The sequence below is a fragment of the Oncorhynchus keta genome, chromosome 19 (genome assembly GCF_023373465.1).
Source record: "Oncorhynchus keta strain PuntledgeMale-10-30-2019 chromosome 19, Oket_V2, whole genome shotgun sequence".
NCBI lineage: Eukaryota > Metazoa > Chordata > Actinopteri > Salmoniformes > Salmonidae > Oncorhynchus > Oncorhynchus keta.
In genome coordinates this window covers 64,062,950-64,080,977 of record NC_068439.1, presented here as the reverse complement: position 1 = coordinate 64,080,977, position 18,028 = coordinate 64,062,950, and the positions used below count along the sequence as shown (strand labels likewise).

The window sequence follows — 18,028 nt, the reverse complement described above, 5'->3', positions numbered from 1 at the left end:
CGGGTAGCAGCTGCAAAGGAAGGAGGACGCGGGCAGTTCTAGTTCTACTTAACTCAGGAACGCTCGCTCAGTCTGAGCAAAATTATTACCATAGAATTACTCTCCAAGGACTGTATTTTTGACGGTGACTACCTGCTGCTTCAGAGGACCAACCAGACTGGAAAGAGAACACTCTTTACCATATATAAGTAAATATTGTTAAATAGGAATAAATTATTTAAGTGTTTTTAGATTGAAGTTGTTAGCTACTTGCTGCCTAGTCAGCTAACTAGCTAGCCAACCAGACAGTTTAATTTAGGTAACGTTAGCTAGCTAACTAGCTACTGTAACTGTTATTGTATTGTAATTTCTGCCAATTTTTTAGTTTTTGATTTGTTAAAAAAGTTTGAAATATCCAATAAATGTTGTTCCACTTCATGATTGTGTCCCACTTGTTGTTGATTCTTCACAAAAAAAATACAGTTTTATATCTTTATGTTTGAAGCCTGAAATGTGGCAAAAGGTCGCAAAGTTCAAGGGGGCCGAATACTTTCGCAAGGCTGTATCTGGACGGATATAACTTTGTACAACCATTTTTCATCTAGTTAGTTGGTAATCTACAGTACATGTTGCTAGCTATACATATAGTTCAGTGGAGGCTGCTGAGGGGAGGATGGCATCATACATGTGGTTTCCATGTGGTTGATACCATTCAATTGACTCCATTCCAGCCACCCCCTCAGCAGCCTCCACTGATGTAGTTATATGTCTGTCATATTGAGGTATCTAGCTATAAGTTAAACCTGATCAATCAAATGGATAGGTGTTAGCAAGTATGGTGATTCCAAATGTCCTTAAATGGGTGTCTTCACTAGACAGGGAGAGAGAGATGGGAGGGGGAAGAAAGTTTTTTTTAAAGGATGAAAGTGAGAGAGAGGGAGAGAGGTGGGAAGAGTGGAAGACAGAGAGAGAGAGATGGAGAGAGAGAAAGACAGCAGTTCAAATGTATTTAATTTAACTAGGCAAGTCAGTTAAGAACAAATTCTTATTTACAATGATGGCATATGTACTTAGACTTAAGTTATTGTGTGTAACAGTGATAACACCAAGTAAAACTGAAATGATAACTTAAAAACACAAAATATAAATATTCAATAACAAACTTATAGCTTATTAGACACATTTACACTTCCTATTTCAACAACTCTTCTCTTACAACTTGTTAGGCAATCATATGTACCTACAGGGGAAGGATGGTCAGCCACATAGGACGGTGATTTTTACTATTGAGGAGGCCGTGCTGACCGAGATCCATGCTGGTCATTTTGGAGTGAAGCACATGACTGCCAATATCAACATACACTTCTTCTGATGGGGAATTGTCAAGGAGGTGGACAGCTGGGCAAGTTAAATAACCTTTTGTTTATCAATCACATTCTGTTTGTCACACCCTGATATGTTTCACCTGTCTTTGTGCTTGTTTCCACCCCCCTCCAGGTGTCGCCCATCTTCCCCTGTGTATTTATACCCATGTTCTCCGTTTGACTGTTGCCTGTTCGTTTTGCTTGTGAAACCTACCAGCGTTGGTTCCCTTGCGCCCGTCTGTTTCTTGCTCCTGTATCCTAGTCCTTTTGACCCTTCTGCCTGCCTTGAGCCTGCCTTCCATTTCATTCCTTGGCCCACCTCACTGTATAATTGACCCCTGCCTGCCCTGACCCTGAAACTGCCTGCCGTTCTGGACCCTTTACCCCTGCCTGCCCTGAACCTGAAACTGCCTGCCGTTCTGGACCCTTTACCCCTGCCTGCCCTGAACCTGAAACTGCCTGCCGTTCTGGACCCTTTACCCCTGCCTGCCCTGAACCTGAAACTGCCTGCCGTTCTGGACCCTTTACCCCTGCCTGCCCTGAACCTGAAACTGCCTGCCGTTCTGGACCCTTTACCCCTGCCTGCCCTGAACCTGAAACTGCCTGCCGTTCTGGACCCTTTACCCCTGCCTGCCCTGAACCTGAAACTGCCTGCCGTTCTGGACCCTTTACCCCTGCCTGCCCTGAACCTGAAACTGCCTGCCGTTCTGGACCCTTTACCCCTGCCTGCCCTGAACCTGAAACTGCCTGCCGTTCTGGACCCTTTACCCCTGCCTGCCCTGAACCTGAAACTGCCTGCCGTTCTGGACCCTTTACCCCTGCCTGCCCTGAACCTGAAACTGCCTGCCGTTCTGGACCCTTTACCCCTGCCTGCCTGCCCTGAACCTGAAACTGCCTGCCGTTCTGGACCCTTTACCCCTGCCTGCCCTGAACCCCCCTGCCTGCCCTGAACCTGAAACTGCCTGCCGTTCTGGACCCTTTACCCCTGCCTGCCCTGAACCTGAAACTGCCTGCCGTTCTGGACCCTTTACCCCTGCCTGCCCTGAACCTGAAACTGCCTGCCGTTCTGGACCCTTTACCCCTGCCTGCCTTTGACATGTCGTTTGCCTGCCCCTGTACTAGAAATAAACTGTTTTGTTTCTTCAACACTGTCTGCATCTGGGTCATACCTGAAACGTGATACTATTATGTCTGAAATTATTATGATTTCAATCAATGTCATCTCAAAGAGCATACAATGTTTCAATTTGTCACTTTCTACTTAAAAAGGTCAGTACCCTGTCTAGCCTGCCAGGGCAAAGACTGTGGCGCCGGTGTTGAAGCCTATCAAAGTTGTTTCACCATGGCACATGATCGGTAAGTGTCCCAATTCTAATTTTAAAATGATAAGTTGCTTTATTTGACCACAGCAGAGTTCAATATTATGTGTGTGTGTCAATATCCTTACAAATATGCACTAATCAAATCAAATCTTCACCGTAAACCTTTGTTTACTTGTTTACGTCTGTCTTCTACCCTGTTCCCTTTAACCCTGCTGCTGTTCTCCAGGACCTAGGGGTTCTGCCCAACACCCAGACATGGATCTACCTGATGTCCTCCATTACCTGCTCTCCAGGACCTAGGGGTTCTGCCCAACACCCAGACATGGATCTACCTGATGTCCTCCATTACCTGCTCTCCAGGACCTAGGGGTTCTTCCCAACACCCAGACATGGATCTACCTGATGTCCTCCATTACCTGCTCTCCAGGACCTAGGGGTTCTGTCCAACACCCAGACATGGATCTACCTGATGTCCTCCATTACCTGCTCTCCAGGACCTAGGGGTTCTGTCCAACACCCAGACATGGATCCACCTGATGTCCTCCATTACCTGCTCTCCAGGACCTAGGGGTTCTGTCCAACACCCAGACATGGATCCACCTGATGTCCTCCATTACCTGCTCTCCAGGACCTAGGGGTTCTGTCCAACACCCAGACATGGATCCACCTGATGTCCTCCATTACCTGCTCTCCAGGACCTAGGGGTTCTGTCCAACACCCAGACATGGATCCACCTGATGTCCTCCATTACCTGCTCTCCAGGACCTAGGGGTTCTGTCCAACACCCAGACATGGATCCACCTGATGTCCTCCATTACCTGTTCTCCAGGACCTAGGGGTTCTGCCCAACACCCAGACATGGATCCACCTGATGTCCTCCATTACCAATCACCCTCCAACTTTTCATTATATAATCTACAGCTACTGTTATTGTCATGTTGTCATCTGCCAAGAAAGTTTATGCTCTATCATACTGGGCACATAATGTGACATACACATATAAACACTGAGGTCTCCCTCTTCAAATCCCCCTTCTGAGACTGGATGCCTGTTGAGAACAAGTGACAGACAGAACCTCTCACCCACACAACAACCACCTGCTCTACACACCAGAATTCAGTATTTTAGTCTGATTGCCATGTGAGTGTAGAAAAGAAATCTCTGAAAATAAATTAAATTACACCGTATGTATTAAAATCTTAAATATTGCCAGTTTGGTTTTCAAAGCTGTTCATTATTGTAAGTTATCCTTTGATTGTATTTATTTGCTCCACATTATTCATTGTTGTGTCCTAGGACCTACTAGATACGTGTATATTCAAACACAAGGGTTTACTATATATTCAAGTGTTATGTGAGATTGAAAAAATATATCATAAGAGAGGACTACTGAAAGTATATTATTTCAGTGTAGATAAGAGACTGGGCAGGTTGAAATGAAAACATGACAGCCAGACAAGCCAGCGTATGAATCAAACGGATTGGACTGGAAATGAGCTGACTTTGTGTTCTGTAAGATAAGTAACTTTAAAGTGTCAAGCAGATTACACATTTTCTTTGCCATTTCAAATCAAATGTATTGGTCACATACACATATTTAGCAGATGTTATTGCGGGTGTAGCGAAATGCTTGGAACACTGCACTCATCCGTCAAATTTACAAACCGTAACATTTAAAGACATGGATTTCATGTAATTGTCAACAAGGTACCCAAAAGTAGTTTGAAGTAATGTTTTCATTTTATTAGCTCAACAAAACTTGTTAAAACAGTCAAATTATCACGGAAATCAGCCTTGTTTGCATAGCGATGATGAAAGTCAGATAACACAAACCCCAGCTGCAAACTGTCTCCAGTTTATACAAGTCCTTTCCTGTCCAATTCATCTCCAGCTCGTATCCCATTAAGCATAGCAAATATATCATGTAATCTAGTTTGATTAGATGCACCGAGAGGACAGGGTTTTTACAATAAACAGCCTTCAGAAAGTATTCACCACCCTTGAACTTTTCCACATTTTGTTGTGTTACAGCCAAGATTTTGTCACTGGCCTACACAATAAATACCCCATAATGTCAAAGTGGAATTCTGTTTTGACAAATTACATAAAAAAATGTAGACCTGAAATGTCTCGAGTCAATAAGTATTCAACCCCTTTGTTATGGCAAGCCTAAATAAGTTCAGGAGTAAAATAATGACTTTAATGGCTGTGATAGGAGAAAACTGAGAAAGCAATCCTGTACAGATGAAAAAAATATTCCAAAACAGAAAAAAAAACTCAAAAACAACCTCACCCGAGCATCCTCCTCAAACTCCTGCTGACTTTCGCAGATTCTGCCTTTAATTTCCTGAAGTTGCCGGTAATAGGCTACAATTGGAGTCTGCAACCTTTCTCATGTGGAATGCCAATTTATTTGACAATTTCTACCGATCTGCATGCCAGTTATGGTTTTCATATGCACATTTTCATGGAACAGTTTAATTTCATTTATAATAATGTCTTCATATCTCAAAATCATTGTCATGTGGTTAATCAAAATTCTATTGAAATCTAAGAGGTCTGTCCATGACATCTACAGTGCTTTCAGAGAGTATTCATACCCCTGGATTTATTCCACATTTTGTTGTGTTACAGACTGAATTCAAAATGGATTAAATATACATTTTTCCCTCACCCATCCACACACAATACCCCATGAAGATCAAGTGTAAACATGTTTTTACACGCGTGTTCACACCCCTGAGTCAATACATGTTAGAATCACCTTCGGCAGCGATTACTTCTGAGTCTTTCTGGGTAACTTTGTATTCAGTGCATAACGTTAATTTCTTTGCTACATTTTTTTGCAGCTTTACTTTTAGTGCTTTAATGCACAAAGGATGCATGTTTTGGAATATTTTGTTTTTCCTTCTTTTCACTCTGTAAATTTGGTTAGTTTTGTGGAGTAACTACTACAGTTGATCTATTCAGTTTTCCCCTATCACAGTCAATAAACTCTGTAAGTTTTAAAGTCACCATTGGCTTCATGGTGAAATCCCTGAGAAGATTACATCCTCAGTTAGGAAGGACGCCTGTATCTTTGTAGTGACTGGGTGCATTGATACACCATGCAAACTGTAACTAATAACTTACTTCACCATGCTCAAAGGAATATTCAATGTCTGCTTTTTTATATTCCCATCTACCAATCAGTGTCCTTCTTTGCTAGGCATTGGAAAACCTCCTGGTCTTTGTAATTGTTTGTAATTCAATGCTTGACTGAGGGACCTTTCAGCTAATTGTATGTGTGGGGTACAGAGATGAGGTAGTCATTGAAAAATCATGTTAAACAGTATTATTGCATACAGAGTGAGTCCATGCAACTCATTATCTGACATTTTCACTCCTGAACTTATTTTTGGCTTGCAATAACAAAGGGGTTGAATACTTTTTGACTCAAGACACTTCACAGCTTTTCATTTTTTATGAATTTGTACAAATTTCGAAAAACATAATTCCACTTTAACAATACAGCGTATTGTGTGCAGGCCAGTGACAAAAAACGACATTTAATCCATTTTAAATTCAGGCTGCAACAAAGTCCAGGCGTGTGAACACTTTCAGAAGGCACTGTAAATGAACCAGACAGGTCCTACAGGCCCTTTTGTCACACCTGGACTACTGACCAGTTATGTGGTCATGTATGGTAAAGAAGGACACACAGTTGAAGTCGGTTGTTTACATACACTTGGAGTCATTAAAAGTCACTTTTCAACCATTCCGTACATTTCTTCTTAACAAACTATAGTTTTGGCAAGTCGATTAGGACATCTACTTTGTGCATGACAAGTAATTTTCCCAACAATTGTTTACAGACAGATTATTTCACTCTATCACAATTGTAGTGGGTCAGAAGTTTACATACACTAAGTTGACTGTGCCTTTTAACAGCTTGGAAAATGTCATGGCTTAGAAGCTTCTGATAGGCTAATAGACCTAATTTGAGTCTATTGGAGGTGTACCTGTGGGTGTATTTCAAGGCCGACCTTCAAACTCAGTGCCTCTGTGCTTGACATCACGGGAAAATCAAAAGAAATCAGCCAAGAAATCAGAGAAAACAATTGTAGACCACCACAAGTCTGGTTCATCCTTGGGAGCAATTTCCAAACGCCTGAAGGTACCACGTTCATCTGTACAAACAATAGTACGCAAGTATAAACATCATGGGACCACACAGCCGTCATTCTGCTCAGGAAGGAGGCGTGTTCTGTCTCCTAGAGATGAATGTACTTTGGTGTGAAAAGTGCAAATCAATCCCAGAACAACAGCAAAGGACCTTGTGGAGATGCTGGAGGAAACAGGTACAAAAGTAACTATATCCACAGTAAAACGAGTCCTATAATGACATAACCTGAAAGGCCACTCAGCAAGGAAGAAGCCACTTCTCCAAAACCGCCGTTAAAAAGTCAGACTACGGTTTGCAACTGCACATGGGGACAAAGATCATAATTTTTGGAGAAATGTACTCTGGTCTGATGAAACAAAAATAGAACTGTTTGGCCATAATGATATTTATGTTTGGAGGAAAAAGGGGAGGCTTGCATGCCGAAGAGCACCATCCCAACCGTGAAGCACGGGGGTGGCAGCATCATGTTGTGGGGGTGCTTTGCTGCAGGAGGGACTGGTGCACGTCACAAAATAGATGGCATCATGAGGGAGGAAAACTATGTGGATACATTGAAGCAACATCTCAAGACACCAGTCAGGAAGTTAAAGCTTGGTCGCAAATGGGTCTTCCAAATGGAAAATGACCCCAAGCATACTTCCAAAGTTGTGGCAAAATGGCTTAAGGACAACAAAGTCAAGGTGTGGAGTGGCCATCACAAAGCCCTGACCTCAATCCTATAGAAAATGTGTGGGCAGAACTGAAAAAGCGTGTGTGAGCAAGGAGGCCTGCAAACCTGACTCAGTTACACCAGCTCTGTCAGGAGGAATGGGACAAAATTCACCAAACGTATTGTGGGAAGCTTGTGGAAGGCTACCCGAAATGTTTGACCCAAGTTAAACAATTTAAAGGCAATGCTACCAAATATGAATTGAGTGTATGTACTTCTGACCCACTGGGAATGTGATGAAAGAAATCAAAGCTGAAATAAATCATTCTCTCTACTATTATTCTGACATTTCACATTCTTAAAATAAAGTGGTGATCCTACCTGACCTAAAACAGGGGATTTTTGTTTGGATTAAATGTCAGGAATTGTGAAAAACTGAGTTTAAATGTATTTGGCGTAAGGTGTAAGTAAACTTCTGACTTCAACTGTAGGAAGATTAAAGTTTGACCAGAACAGAGCAGCACGAATTGCACTTAGATTTACATGGAGGGCAAATGTCAGTGGTATGCGTGTCAATTTCTCCTGGCTCAAAGTTGAGGAGAGACTGACTGGTCTTTGTCCGAGGTGTTGATGGGTTAAAGGTATCAAACTGTCTATTCAGGTTCAGACACTCATCGGTACCGCACAAGACTTGTAGCCAGAGGTCTCGTCACAGTCCCCAGATCCAGCACAGAGGCTTGGAAACGCACAGTATTAAATAGAGCCATGACTATATGAAACTCTGCCAGCCCAGGTAACTCAAGCTAGCATTAAAACCAGTTTTTAAAAAATGATAAAAGAACACCTTGCTGGGTACTGTGAAGAGACAGACATTTTAAATATTTTGTATTGTATTTTGCATTATATTATGTAGTGTTATGTATATTATTATTTGTGTTTGGACCCCAGGAAGAATTGGGGAACATAATAAAATATTGTGTCTGTGTGTGCCTGCATGCGTGTCCAGTGTTGTACCTTGCCTGACGGCGAGCGTGGTGGTGTAGACTAGGAACAGCAGGATGTAGTTGAGAAAGCTCTGGAACACGGGCGTGTTGGCGTGGTATTCATGAGCCAGGTACTTGCTGGTCAACCCGATGCCACAGACGAGCAGAGACAGGACCTGGCCCAGAGCCAGAGTTACCAGAAGTTCCCTGGAGAGGAGAGGCAGGATAGAAGACAGTGTTACTACACACTGGCATCACAGTACAGCTACTAAACCATAGACTGGAAAGGGCATTGGAACGCAGCTTGTGCACTACAGTACATTCACATAGGATGCATTCGGAAAATATTCAGACCTTGACTTTTTCCACATTTTGTTACGTTACAGCCTTATTCGAAAATGTCTGAAATTGTTTTCTTACTTCAATCCACACAATACCACATAACGACAAATCCAAAACAGGTTTTTAGAAGTGTTAACAAATTCATAAAAACATCAAAAAATATCACATTTACATAATTATTCAGACCCTTTACTCAGTACTTTGTTGAAGCACCTTTGGCAGCGATAACAGCCTCGAGTCTTCTTGGGTATGACGCTTGTCGTGGTAATTATTCTAATCAAAGGAGAGACTTTTAGATTTCTTCAAAACTAGCAAACTTTATTAATAATTACTGCAGTAATGGAGCGTTAACGTTCACCCAATGTTGTAAAGTTAAAGCCCAAATAAACAGGGTTAGGTTACAACATATGTAGAAATATGTAGAAATTATACAAAAAAGGTACATTGTCCTCTCATTCAACAGACATAAAGATTTAAATTACACCAAATATTCTGTTTCTAGTTCATTTACTGCTTGTTTATACAGAAATACTAAGGTAACATAGGATACTAGGCCCTTCCCTCAGAATAATGGAGTCCAGTATTCATCTGCCATGTGGGAGAAATAAACTGGAGGGAGGGTCTGCCTGGCACTGGCAGACAGGCACACAGACACTAATCATAGAATGGAATGCAGTCTTCAGCTTATCACCAAGCCATCATAAAACTACTTTCAGCGTTAAACCTCAGAGGCTCCCCTCAGAAAAACAGACCATGAATATACTCATATACATTCTAATATGAAAGTAATGTGATTAACATAATGTTGTAATTCTACAACACGCTACAACCTTGGCATACCTATATTTGGAGAGCTTCTCCCATTCTTCTCTGCAGATCTTCTCAAGCTCTGTCAGGTTGGATGGGGAGCATCGCTGCACAGTTATTTTCAGGTCTCTCCAGAGATGCGCGATCGGGTTCAAGCTGGGCCACTCAAGGACATTCAGAGACTTGTCCTGAAGCCACTCCTGTGTTGTCTTGGCTGTGTGCTTAGGGTCGTTGTCCTTCTGGAACGTTCTCCCATCTCCACAGTGGAACTCTGGAGCTCAGGAGTGACCATCAGGTTCTTGGTCACCTTCCTTACCAAGACCCTTCTCCCCCGATTGATCAGTTCTTCCATTTAAATGTTCTTTCCATTTAAGAATGATGGAGGCCAGTGTGTTCTTGGGGACCGTCAATGCTGCTAAAAAATGTTGTTACCCTTCCCCAGATCTGTGCCTCGACACAATCCTGTCTTGGTGCTCTACGGACAATTCCTTCAACCTCATGGCTTGGTTTTTCTCTGGCATGCACTGTCAACTGTGGGACCTTATATAGACAGGTTTGTGCCTTTCCAAATCATGTCTAATCAAAATCCAATCAAAATCCTATCAAGTTTTAGAAACATCTCAAGGATGATCAATGGAAACCGGATGCACCTGAGCTCAATTTCGAGGGTCTGAATACTTCTGTAAATAAGGTAAATAAGGTATTTAAAAACCTGTTTTCGCTTTGTCATTATGGGGTATTGTGTGTATATTGATAAGGAATTTTTTTTATTTAATACCTTTTAGTAAAAGGCAAAAACGTAACAAAATGTGGAAAAAGTCAAGGGGTCTGAATACTTTCCGAATGTACTGTAACCGCATGGCCAGTGAACAGAAGGTTCTTGTCTTTAATTTAAAATATTTGAAAGTGTGTATTCAAGTGTGTATTCTTCCTTATGCCTGTGTATTTAGGCTTCCATGGTCAGGTGACATGGTCTGGTAAAAACTCATGGCCCTAGCTACAACAGCAGATCAACATGTGTCCATATCAACCACAGACCAGTCTCTCCATCCCACTGTCTCCCACAGAGTTGTCACGTTCTGAACTCATTACAACTTAGCGTTTCCAGCTGTGTGAGGCACATCCAGGTCTTCCAGTCTGATTTATATTAGGACAGGATTTCCAAACACCCTCCATCTGTTTCACCTGGTCTTATGATTGCTTCACCTTCTCCAGGTGTCACTTATTTTCCCCAGTGTATTTATCCCTGTGTTTCCTGTCTCTCTGTGCCAGTTCGTCTTGTATGTTTTCAAGTCAACCAGCGTGTTTTCCCGTGCTCCTGTTTTCTATTATTTTTTTCTATTCTTCCCGGTTTTGACTCTTGCCTGTTTTTTCTGGACTCAGTACCCACATGCATGAACATTTTGCCTGCCCTGACATTGAGTCTGTCTGTCACTCTTTGCCTCTTGGACTCAGAATCTGGTTTTGACCTTTTGCCTGTCCACGACCATTCTCTTGCCTTCTCCTTTTGGATTATAATTAAACTACAAAGACTCTAACCAACTGCCTCCTGTGTCTACATCTGGGTCTCGCCTTGTGCCCTTATACCATCAGCCATTGTGACACTTAGCCTGGCTTCCTCTCCTTCTTCAACAGGTGGTTCGGGACACTGAGCTTCCTCACTGGGCTTACTGTACAGTGAGGTCTCAAATGAACCCCCATTCTCCATAAAATGTACTACTTCTGGCCAATGACATCCTCCTTTATTCCCATATGGTGCTCTACTATTCGCCTACAACACTCTATTTCCTTGTTTTGGCCCAAGCCTGAACACACACCACCTCTCAGGCCACCTGTGGAGTCTTTGATTGTGTATGTGGTGAAATACAGTACCTGTCAGTCCTGGCTGAATATGAAAGGGATTAAGAAAGAGCTGTCAATCAAGTCTAAACACACACACACACACACAACCCTCTCCCCCCGTAGACAGACCACAGTGCACAAATCAGCCCCTTCACTGCTCCCTCTACATCTACACACAGGCACAGGGACCAGGGAGAACACGCATGGGCACACACACACACTGGAAGAGACATGTGCAAATGTAAAGCAGCTCCAATGTAATATCTGCATATCCAGTACAGAGCTGTAGTAAAGGACCAAAAAACAGGCATACACGCAATCCAGTCGATTTACATTAATACTTGTTCCGTTGACTCAGTTAATTTAAAATCTCATTCGGAATGACTGGGAAATAATAGGAAGTGTGTGTGTCCTTATAGAGGAAAAGGCCAAAGAAACGAGGTACACAATAATATGATACAAACATGAAGAGGTAAACCAGACAGATGCACAGTCAGCTCAGGGAAACCAATTAGATCCACTGCTACCCCTGGAGCCTGGACTGCATTTCAGCAGGAGGGAATTAGCATGCAACATTTTCAGTGCCACAGACAAGTTATGATATTAAAAAAGGACAAGCACCAACAGTGACCTGATCTGAGTGTTTCATCTTAGTAAATATTCAGAGGTACTGCTTATGAGACACACTACAGGTGGTGTTGATATCATTGACTATACTTATTTTTTGTATACCCCCTTTTTTCCCCAATTTTGTGGTATCCAATTGGTAGTTACAGTCTTGTCCCATCGCTGCAACGCCGTACGGACTCGGGAGAGGCAAAGGTTGAGAGCCGTGCGTCCTCCGAAACACAACCCAGCCAAGCCACACTGTTTCTTGACCCTCTGCTTGCTTAACCCGGAAGCCAGCCACACCAATGTGTCAGAGGAAACACTGTACACCGCCACAGGAGTCGTTAGCGCACGATGGGACAAGAACATCCCTGCCAGCCAAACCCTCCCCTAACCCGGATGATGCTGGGCCAATTGTGGCCGCCCCATAGGTCTCCCGGCTGCGACAGAGCCTGGACTTGAACCAGGATCTCTAGTGGCACAGCTAGCACTGCGATGCAGTGCCTTAGACCACTGCACCACTCAGGAGGCCTGACTATACTTTATTTTGCTTATCACATAACAGTGTTCTTACAATGTTCTCCCTGTACACTAAGTCAGAACTGTAGAATAAATAAAGGGGGCATATAAGCAGCCAATGACATTTCTTACAATAGTTGATGATTACATTTCTCTAAAACAGGTTCTAGGCTACATGTGCTCCACCAAGTCAGAACAGTAGGTGAAATTAAGAGGGGTAAAAATATCAAATGATTAGGGTGAGGCACACTGGCTTCAAATATTTTACTACACAACATCAAATCAAATGTTATTTGTCACGTGCCAAATACAACAGGTATTTCACCTTACAGTGAAATGCTTACTTACAAGCCTTTAACCAACAATGCATTTTTATGATAAATAAGGCTATATACACAGGGTATTTAACATACAGTTAAGTTAGTATTACTTTCTTAGCTACAGTATACATATCTCCCTGGCATATTACATCATTTATGCAGCTGCATACAATACATTTTTGCACTCACCTTGCTGCGTTGTGCTCATTTGAACAGGAAGGTGGCGCGGCGGTCCTTCGAGGGCAAATTCTGTCATCAAACTGTCATCCAAGTCTGCCATTCTCTGGATTTACGGCACTTTCAAGACAACTGGGATCTCGGAAAAAAACAAGGTCAAATCATGATGACGTCAGTGATCTTCAGGTCGTAGCTTTAGAAAGAAGCCTGAGTTCCCGACTTAAAATTCAGAGTAGGATTACCGTTAAAAACGTATTTTCCTTGTCGGAGCTCATCCCCCCACCCCGAGTTCCCAGTTGTCTTGAACTCACCGAAGTCCGATTTCCCAGTTAACAGTTTTTTGAGCGCAGCAGAAATCATGCTGGATTGACAGCATGGCCAATGTTGAATGTTTATCATTTTAAGCTTGGAAAAGAGACCCTTAAACCCTACTTGGGACCACACAGCCACACTACTGAATAGCAGGCTAGTGATTGCTTTGCCATGTTTGCACTTAGCCACTAATTCCTTCCAAACCATTCATTGTTGAATTTGCGATTTCCAACTTGTCCACTGGCCAATGAGCACCGATACGTTTTACCTATAATTTCTCTTCATTATTTATTTTCATAATGACAAAGATTAAAAAGCATTTGCCAGTAGATTGTCATCTTGATTCATGATGATGACTGCTAGCTAAGATTTTGAAAGTATGGTGTTGACATGATCAGTCCAATCAACGCTATTGTACTTATAACATGATTTGACGTCATTTCATCTGTTGCCAATGACCTTGAGCCTTCTTGGATGGGCACTTCTAATGTAACTCTATGGCAGCACCCAAGGGGCTTGAATTTTCGAGGACTACCCTTAGATTTGACGGTGACGTAGAGTAACAGAACACAGCCAATCACGGCACAACTAGAGAACATTACCCAATCATGACGCAACTAGAAAACTGAAGCACCTGCATTTTGGAGCTGCCTTACTCAAGAAAGAAAAGACCATGTTTGTATGCGGCTTTATTAACTCAATTATTTGTTATATTCTTTGCAAGCTGATATGTGACACTGATATGTGTATTAATGCCAAAATAACATGCAAAACAGGCAACCCCCCACAACAACAACAAAAGGTGTTTTTATTTTACATTTCTAATAGAAATGTGGGGCTCAAAACACCTGCCCGGAATGACGGGTCACCACTGCATACACTTGACTCAGTTGATATACATTAATATTGGTTCCCTTGACTCAGTTCATTTAAAATCTCATTAGGAATGACTGGGAAATAATAGGAAGTATGTGCGTCCTTAGAGGAAAAGGTCAAATGCCAGCGTTTGAAATTAGGTACACAATAATATGATACAAACATGAAGAGGTAAACCAGACAGACGCACAGTCAACTCAAGGAAACCAGTTAGATCCACTGCTACTCCTGGAGCCTGGACTGCATTTCAGCAGGAGGGAATTAGCATGCAACGCTTCCAGCTCCACAGACAAGTTGATATTAAAAAACTGAGACGCTAAGGACAAGCCACAACAGTAACCTGACCTGAGTGTTTCAACTTAGATAATATTCAGAGGTGCTGCTTATGAGACACACTACTTAAGGTGTTGATATCATTGACTATACTTGCTCTGCTAATGTTAAATGTGACCAAAAACCCTAAACATCAAATACTTCATGCTCATCTCTCTGTGCTGAAATGCAAAGCAGTCTCACCACTCCCACATTTGGTTTACTATTCAATTACTACTCAATTGATGTGTAATGTAGAGTTTCTCAACTCTTCACGGGTTCCACCAAGGCTGTGTTGGTGGGTAATTCTGAGATAACGACATTATCTGATGGAGCAGAGATATCCAACTGCTCCAAGCCTCTCTTTCTTCCTCTGCAGCTACATAAGCCTATTGTGGAGAGTTTATTTTCCAATTTTCTCCCAGACACCTTTAATTACAGCTGTAGGCTGTGAGCATTTATGTGTGGAGCCAGATTCATAGCACTAGGAGAAGCAGAGATGAGAGTCTGGGAGGGCAATGTAATGTTTGTTAGCTTGCTTTATCTAGCTGAGCGTCAAAGGGCTTTAGTGTACATAAACAGCTGTGCTGATCACACTGTACTGCTAGGCCATTAGCAGCTGCTGATGATGGGATTTCCAGTCACATTGGCTTAAATCTGCAAATGCACAGGTAGGCCTACACAGGCCCGTAGAGTTACGCTCTGAACACCTAAACCAGGGGTAATCCACACTTACCCTACGAGGTCTGGAGCCTGCTAGTTTTCCGTTCTACCTAATAATTAATTGCAGACACCCTAAATCAGTCCCTGATGGGAACAATGAAAAAGGGTCCAGGTTTGAGTTTAAGGGACCTAAACGTACAGTATTCACTTTAAAGAGCAAATTGAGAAGTTCATACTACGGATGCATGAGATAGGTGAACATATCAGAATCGGATGATATTAGCTAAAAGTGCCAACATCGGTATCGGCCAATGTGCAAAACCGATGTCAAAGCTGACGTGCATACCTATATAATGTAGGTACATGATGTGCAACACAGCATTCCTATCCCACAATGTCTGCTGTGTGAATCGAGCAGTCAACAAGTCGAGCAGTCATTTGAAAGAGTAGCAACATTTCAGCGAGACAACTCAAAAGGCGAAATCCATTTAAGGCAAGATCATGGAATTCATTGCCCTTGACAATCAATCGTTCTCTGTCGTGGGTGATGTTGGCTTTCACCGACTGGTCAAGCACCGGTACACACTACCAAGTGCATTATTTTTCAGATGTTGTCCTACCGGAGTTACACAGTAATAGCATCACTGCTTTTAGCTTCACAACATACATACTATGGAATGCTGTTTGGGTCTTTGCGTGTCAAAAAAGATACAGTAGCATTGTCAAAGCTGAACAAAAAAGTCTGCAAACACCTGCCACGAACGATGTGTTTACAATACCACGTTGTAATAAAGAATAATTTGTTTGACTGTAACTTCTGGTGTAGCTAGCTTTAGCTTGGTACCTAGCTAGCACCAATACAACCAGCCTGAAAACAATGACCAGTAGAACCTGCAGTAATGTTCATTATTTTTAGCAATGATTTAGGAATCATGGTGAGTAAGTATTAGTATTAGTATTATAAGAACTGTCTTATAAATGAGGGTTACTTTAGATGATGACACCTAGCTATATAGTTAGCTGATACTGAAACAGATGTAGTGTATCTTTTTTGATACACAAAGACCCAAGTGGCGTTTCATAGAAATCCTGGTTGAGAATGAAACGACTGAACAAATGAACAACAAAACAGCAAAGCAAGTAAGTGAAAGAAATAGGTTTTGATTCGGTTTTACTGGTAATGGGGACATACGAAAATGCCAACAAATTAACTTTTTGGTCAGTGTGGTGTGTAACCTTTATTTAACTAGGCAAGACAGTTAAGAACAAATTCTTATTTACAATGATGGCCCGGACGACACTGGGCAAATTGTGCGCCACACTATGGGGACTCCCAATCACGGCCGGGTGTGATACAGGTGCACATTTATGCTTGGTTTCATTGCACTAAAGAAATAGAGATTTGCAGTTGAAGTCGGAAGTTTACATACACCTTAGCCAAATACATTTAAACTCAGTTTTTCACAATTCCTGACATTTAATCCCAATAAAAATTCCCTGTCTTGGGATCACCACTTTATTTTAAGAATGTGAAATGTTAGAATAATAGTTGAGAGAATGATTGATTTATTGTAGCTTTTATTTCTTTCATCACATTCCCTGTGGGTCAGAAGTTTACATACACTCAATTAGTATTTGGTAGCATTGCCTTTAAATTGTTTAACTTGGGTCAAACGTTTCGGGTAGCCTTCCACAAGCTTCCACAATAAGTTGGGTGAATTTTGGCCCATTCCTCCTGACAGAGTTGATGAAACTGAGTCAGGTTTGTAGGCCTCCTTGCTCACACACGCTCGCACAGGGCTTTGTGATGGCCACTCCAATACTTTTACTTTGTTGTCCTTAAGCCATTTTGCCACAACTTTGGAAGTACGCTTGGAGTCATTTTCCATTTGGAGGACCCATTTGCGACCAAGCTTTAACTTCCTGACTGATGGCTTGAGATGATGTTGCTTCAATATATCCACATAATTTTCCTACCTAATGATGCAATCTATTTTGTGAAGTGCACCAGTCCCTCCTGCAGCAAAGCACCCCCACAACATGATGCTGCCACCCCCATTCTTCACAGTTGGGATGGTGTTCCTCTGCATGCAAGCCTCCCCCTTTTTCCTCCAAACATAACAATGGTCATTATGGCCAAACAGTTCTATTTTTGTTTCATCAGACCAGAGGACATTTCTCCAAAAAGTACGATCTTTGTCCCCATGTGCAGTTCCAAACCGTAGCATGGCTATTTTTGTGGCGGTTTTGGAGAAGTGGCTTCTTCCTTGCTTCTTCCGGCCTTTCAGGTTATGTCGATATCGGACTCATTTTACTGTGGATATAGATACTTTTGTACTTGTTTCCTCCAGCATCTTCACAAGGTCCTTTGCTGTTGTTCTGGGATTGATTTGCATTTTTTGCACCAAAGTACATTCATCTCTAGGAGACAGAACGCGTCTCCTTCCTGAGCAGTATGATGGCTGTGTGGTCCCATGGTGTTTATATTTGCGTACTATTGTTTGTACAGATAAACGTGGTACCTTCAGGCGTTTGGAAATTGCTCCCAAGGATGAACCAGACTTGTGGAATTATGTAACATTTTTTTCTGAGGTCTTGGCTGATTTCTTTTGAATTTCCCATGATGTCAATCAAAGAGGCACTGAGTTTGAAGGTCGGCCTTGAAATACACCCACAGGTACACCATCAATTGACTCAAATGATGTCAATTAGCCTATCAGAAGCTTCTAAAGCCATGACATCATATTCTATTATTTTCCAAGCTGTTTAAAGGCAGTCAACTTAGTG

The 18,028-nt window shown here is 42.1% G+C and overlaps 2 protein-coding genes and 1 long non-coding RNA gene across 7 annotated transcripts in view; 1 reads left to right on the top strand and 2 right to left on the bottom strand.

Annotated features, from left to right (window-relative positions):
* LOC118398677 (solute carrier family 35 member F1-like) overlaps positions 1-18,028 on the bottom strand; it is a 128,516-nt gene that overhangs the window by 59,952 nt on the left and 50,536 nt on the right. Inside the window, exon 2 of the mRNA XM_035794249.2 lies at positions 8,494-8,669. Within this exon, the coding sequence (XP_035650142.1) occupies positions 8,494-8,669 (176 nt within the window). The remainder of the gene's footprint in view (positions 1-8,493; positions 8,670-18,028) is intronic.
* Positions 1,426-2,514, bottom strand: LOC127909448 (translation initiation factor IF-2-like). Of its 4 annotated transcripts, none has more exons than XM_052471004.1 (2): positions 2,296-2,514; positions 1,426-2,176 (listed from the first exon to the last, which is right to left on the bottom strand). In XM_052471004.1, exons 1-2 carry the CDS (start codon positions 2,508-2,510, stop codon positions 1,441-1,443), a joined length of 951 nt encoding a protein of 316 aa, XP_052326964.1. In that variant the 5' UTR covers positions 2,511-2,514; the 3' UTR covers positions 1,426-1,440. The 4 variants fall into 4 exon arrangements, 2 of the variants coding, with proteins under 2 accessions (XP_052326964.1, XP_052326965.1); XM_052471005.1 differs by having other exon boundaries at positions 2,344-2,514; XR_008071140.1 differs by having other exon boundaries at positions 2,089-2,228; positions 2,296-2,434.
* LOC127909449 (uncharacterized) lies at positions 2,317-3,097 on the top strand. 2 transcript variants are annotated; one of them, XR_008071142.1, is made up of 3 exons: positions 2,317-2,458; positions 2,613-2,699; positions 2,892-3,097. It is a non-coding gene; the product is annotated as an uncharacterized LOC127909449 (long non-coding RNA). The 2 variants fall into 2 exon arrangements; XR_008071143.1 differs by having other exon boundaries at positions 2,435-2,519; positions 2,892-3,028.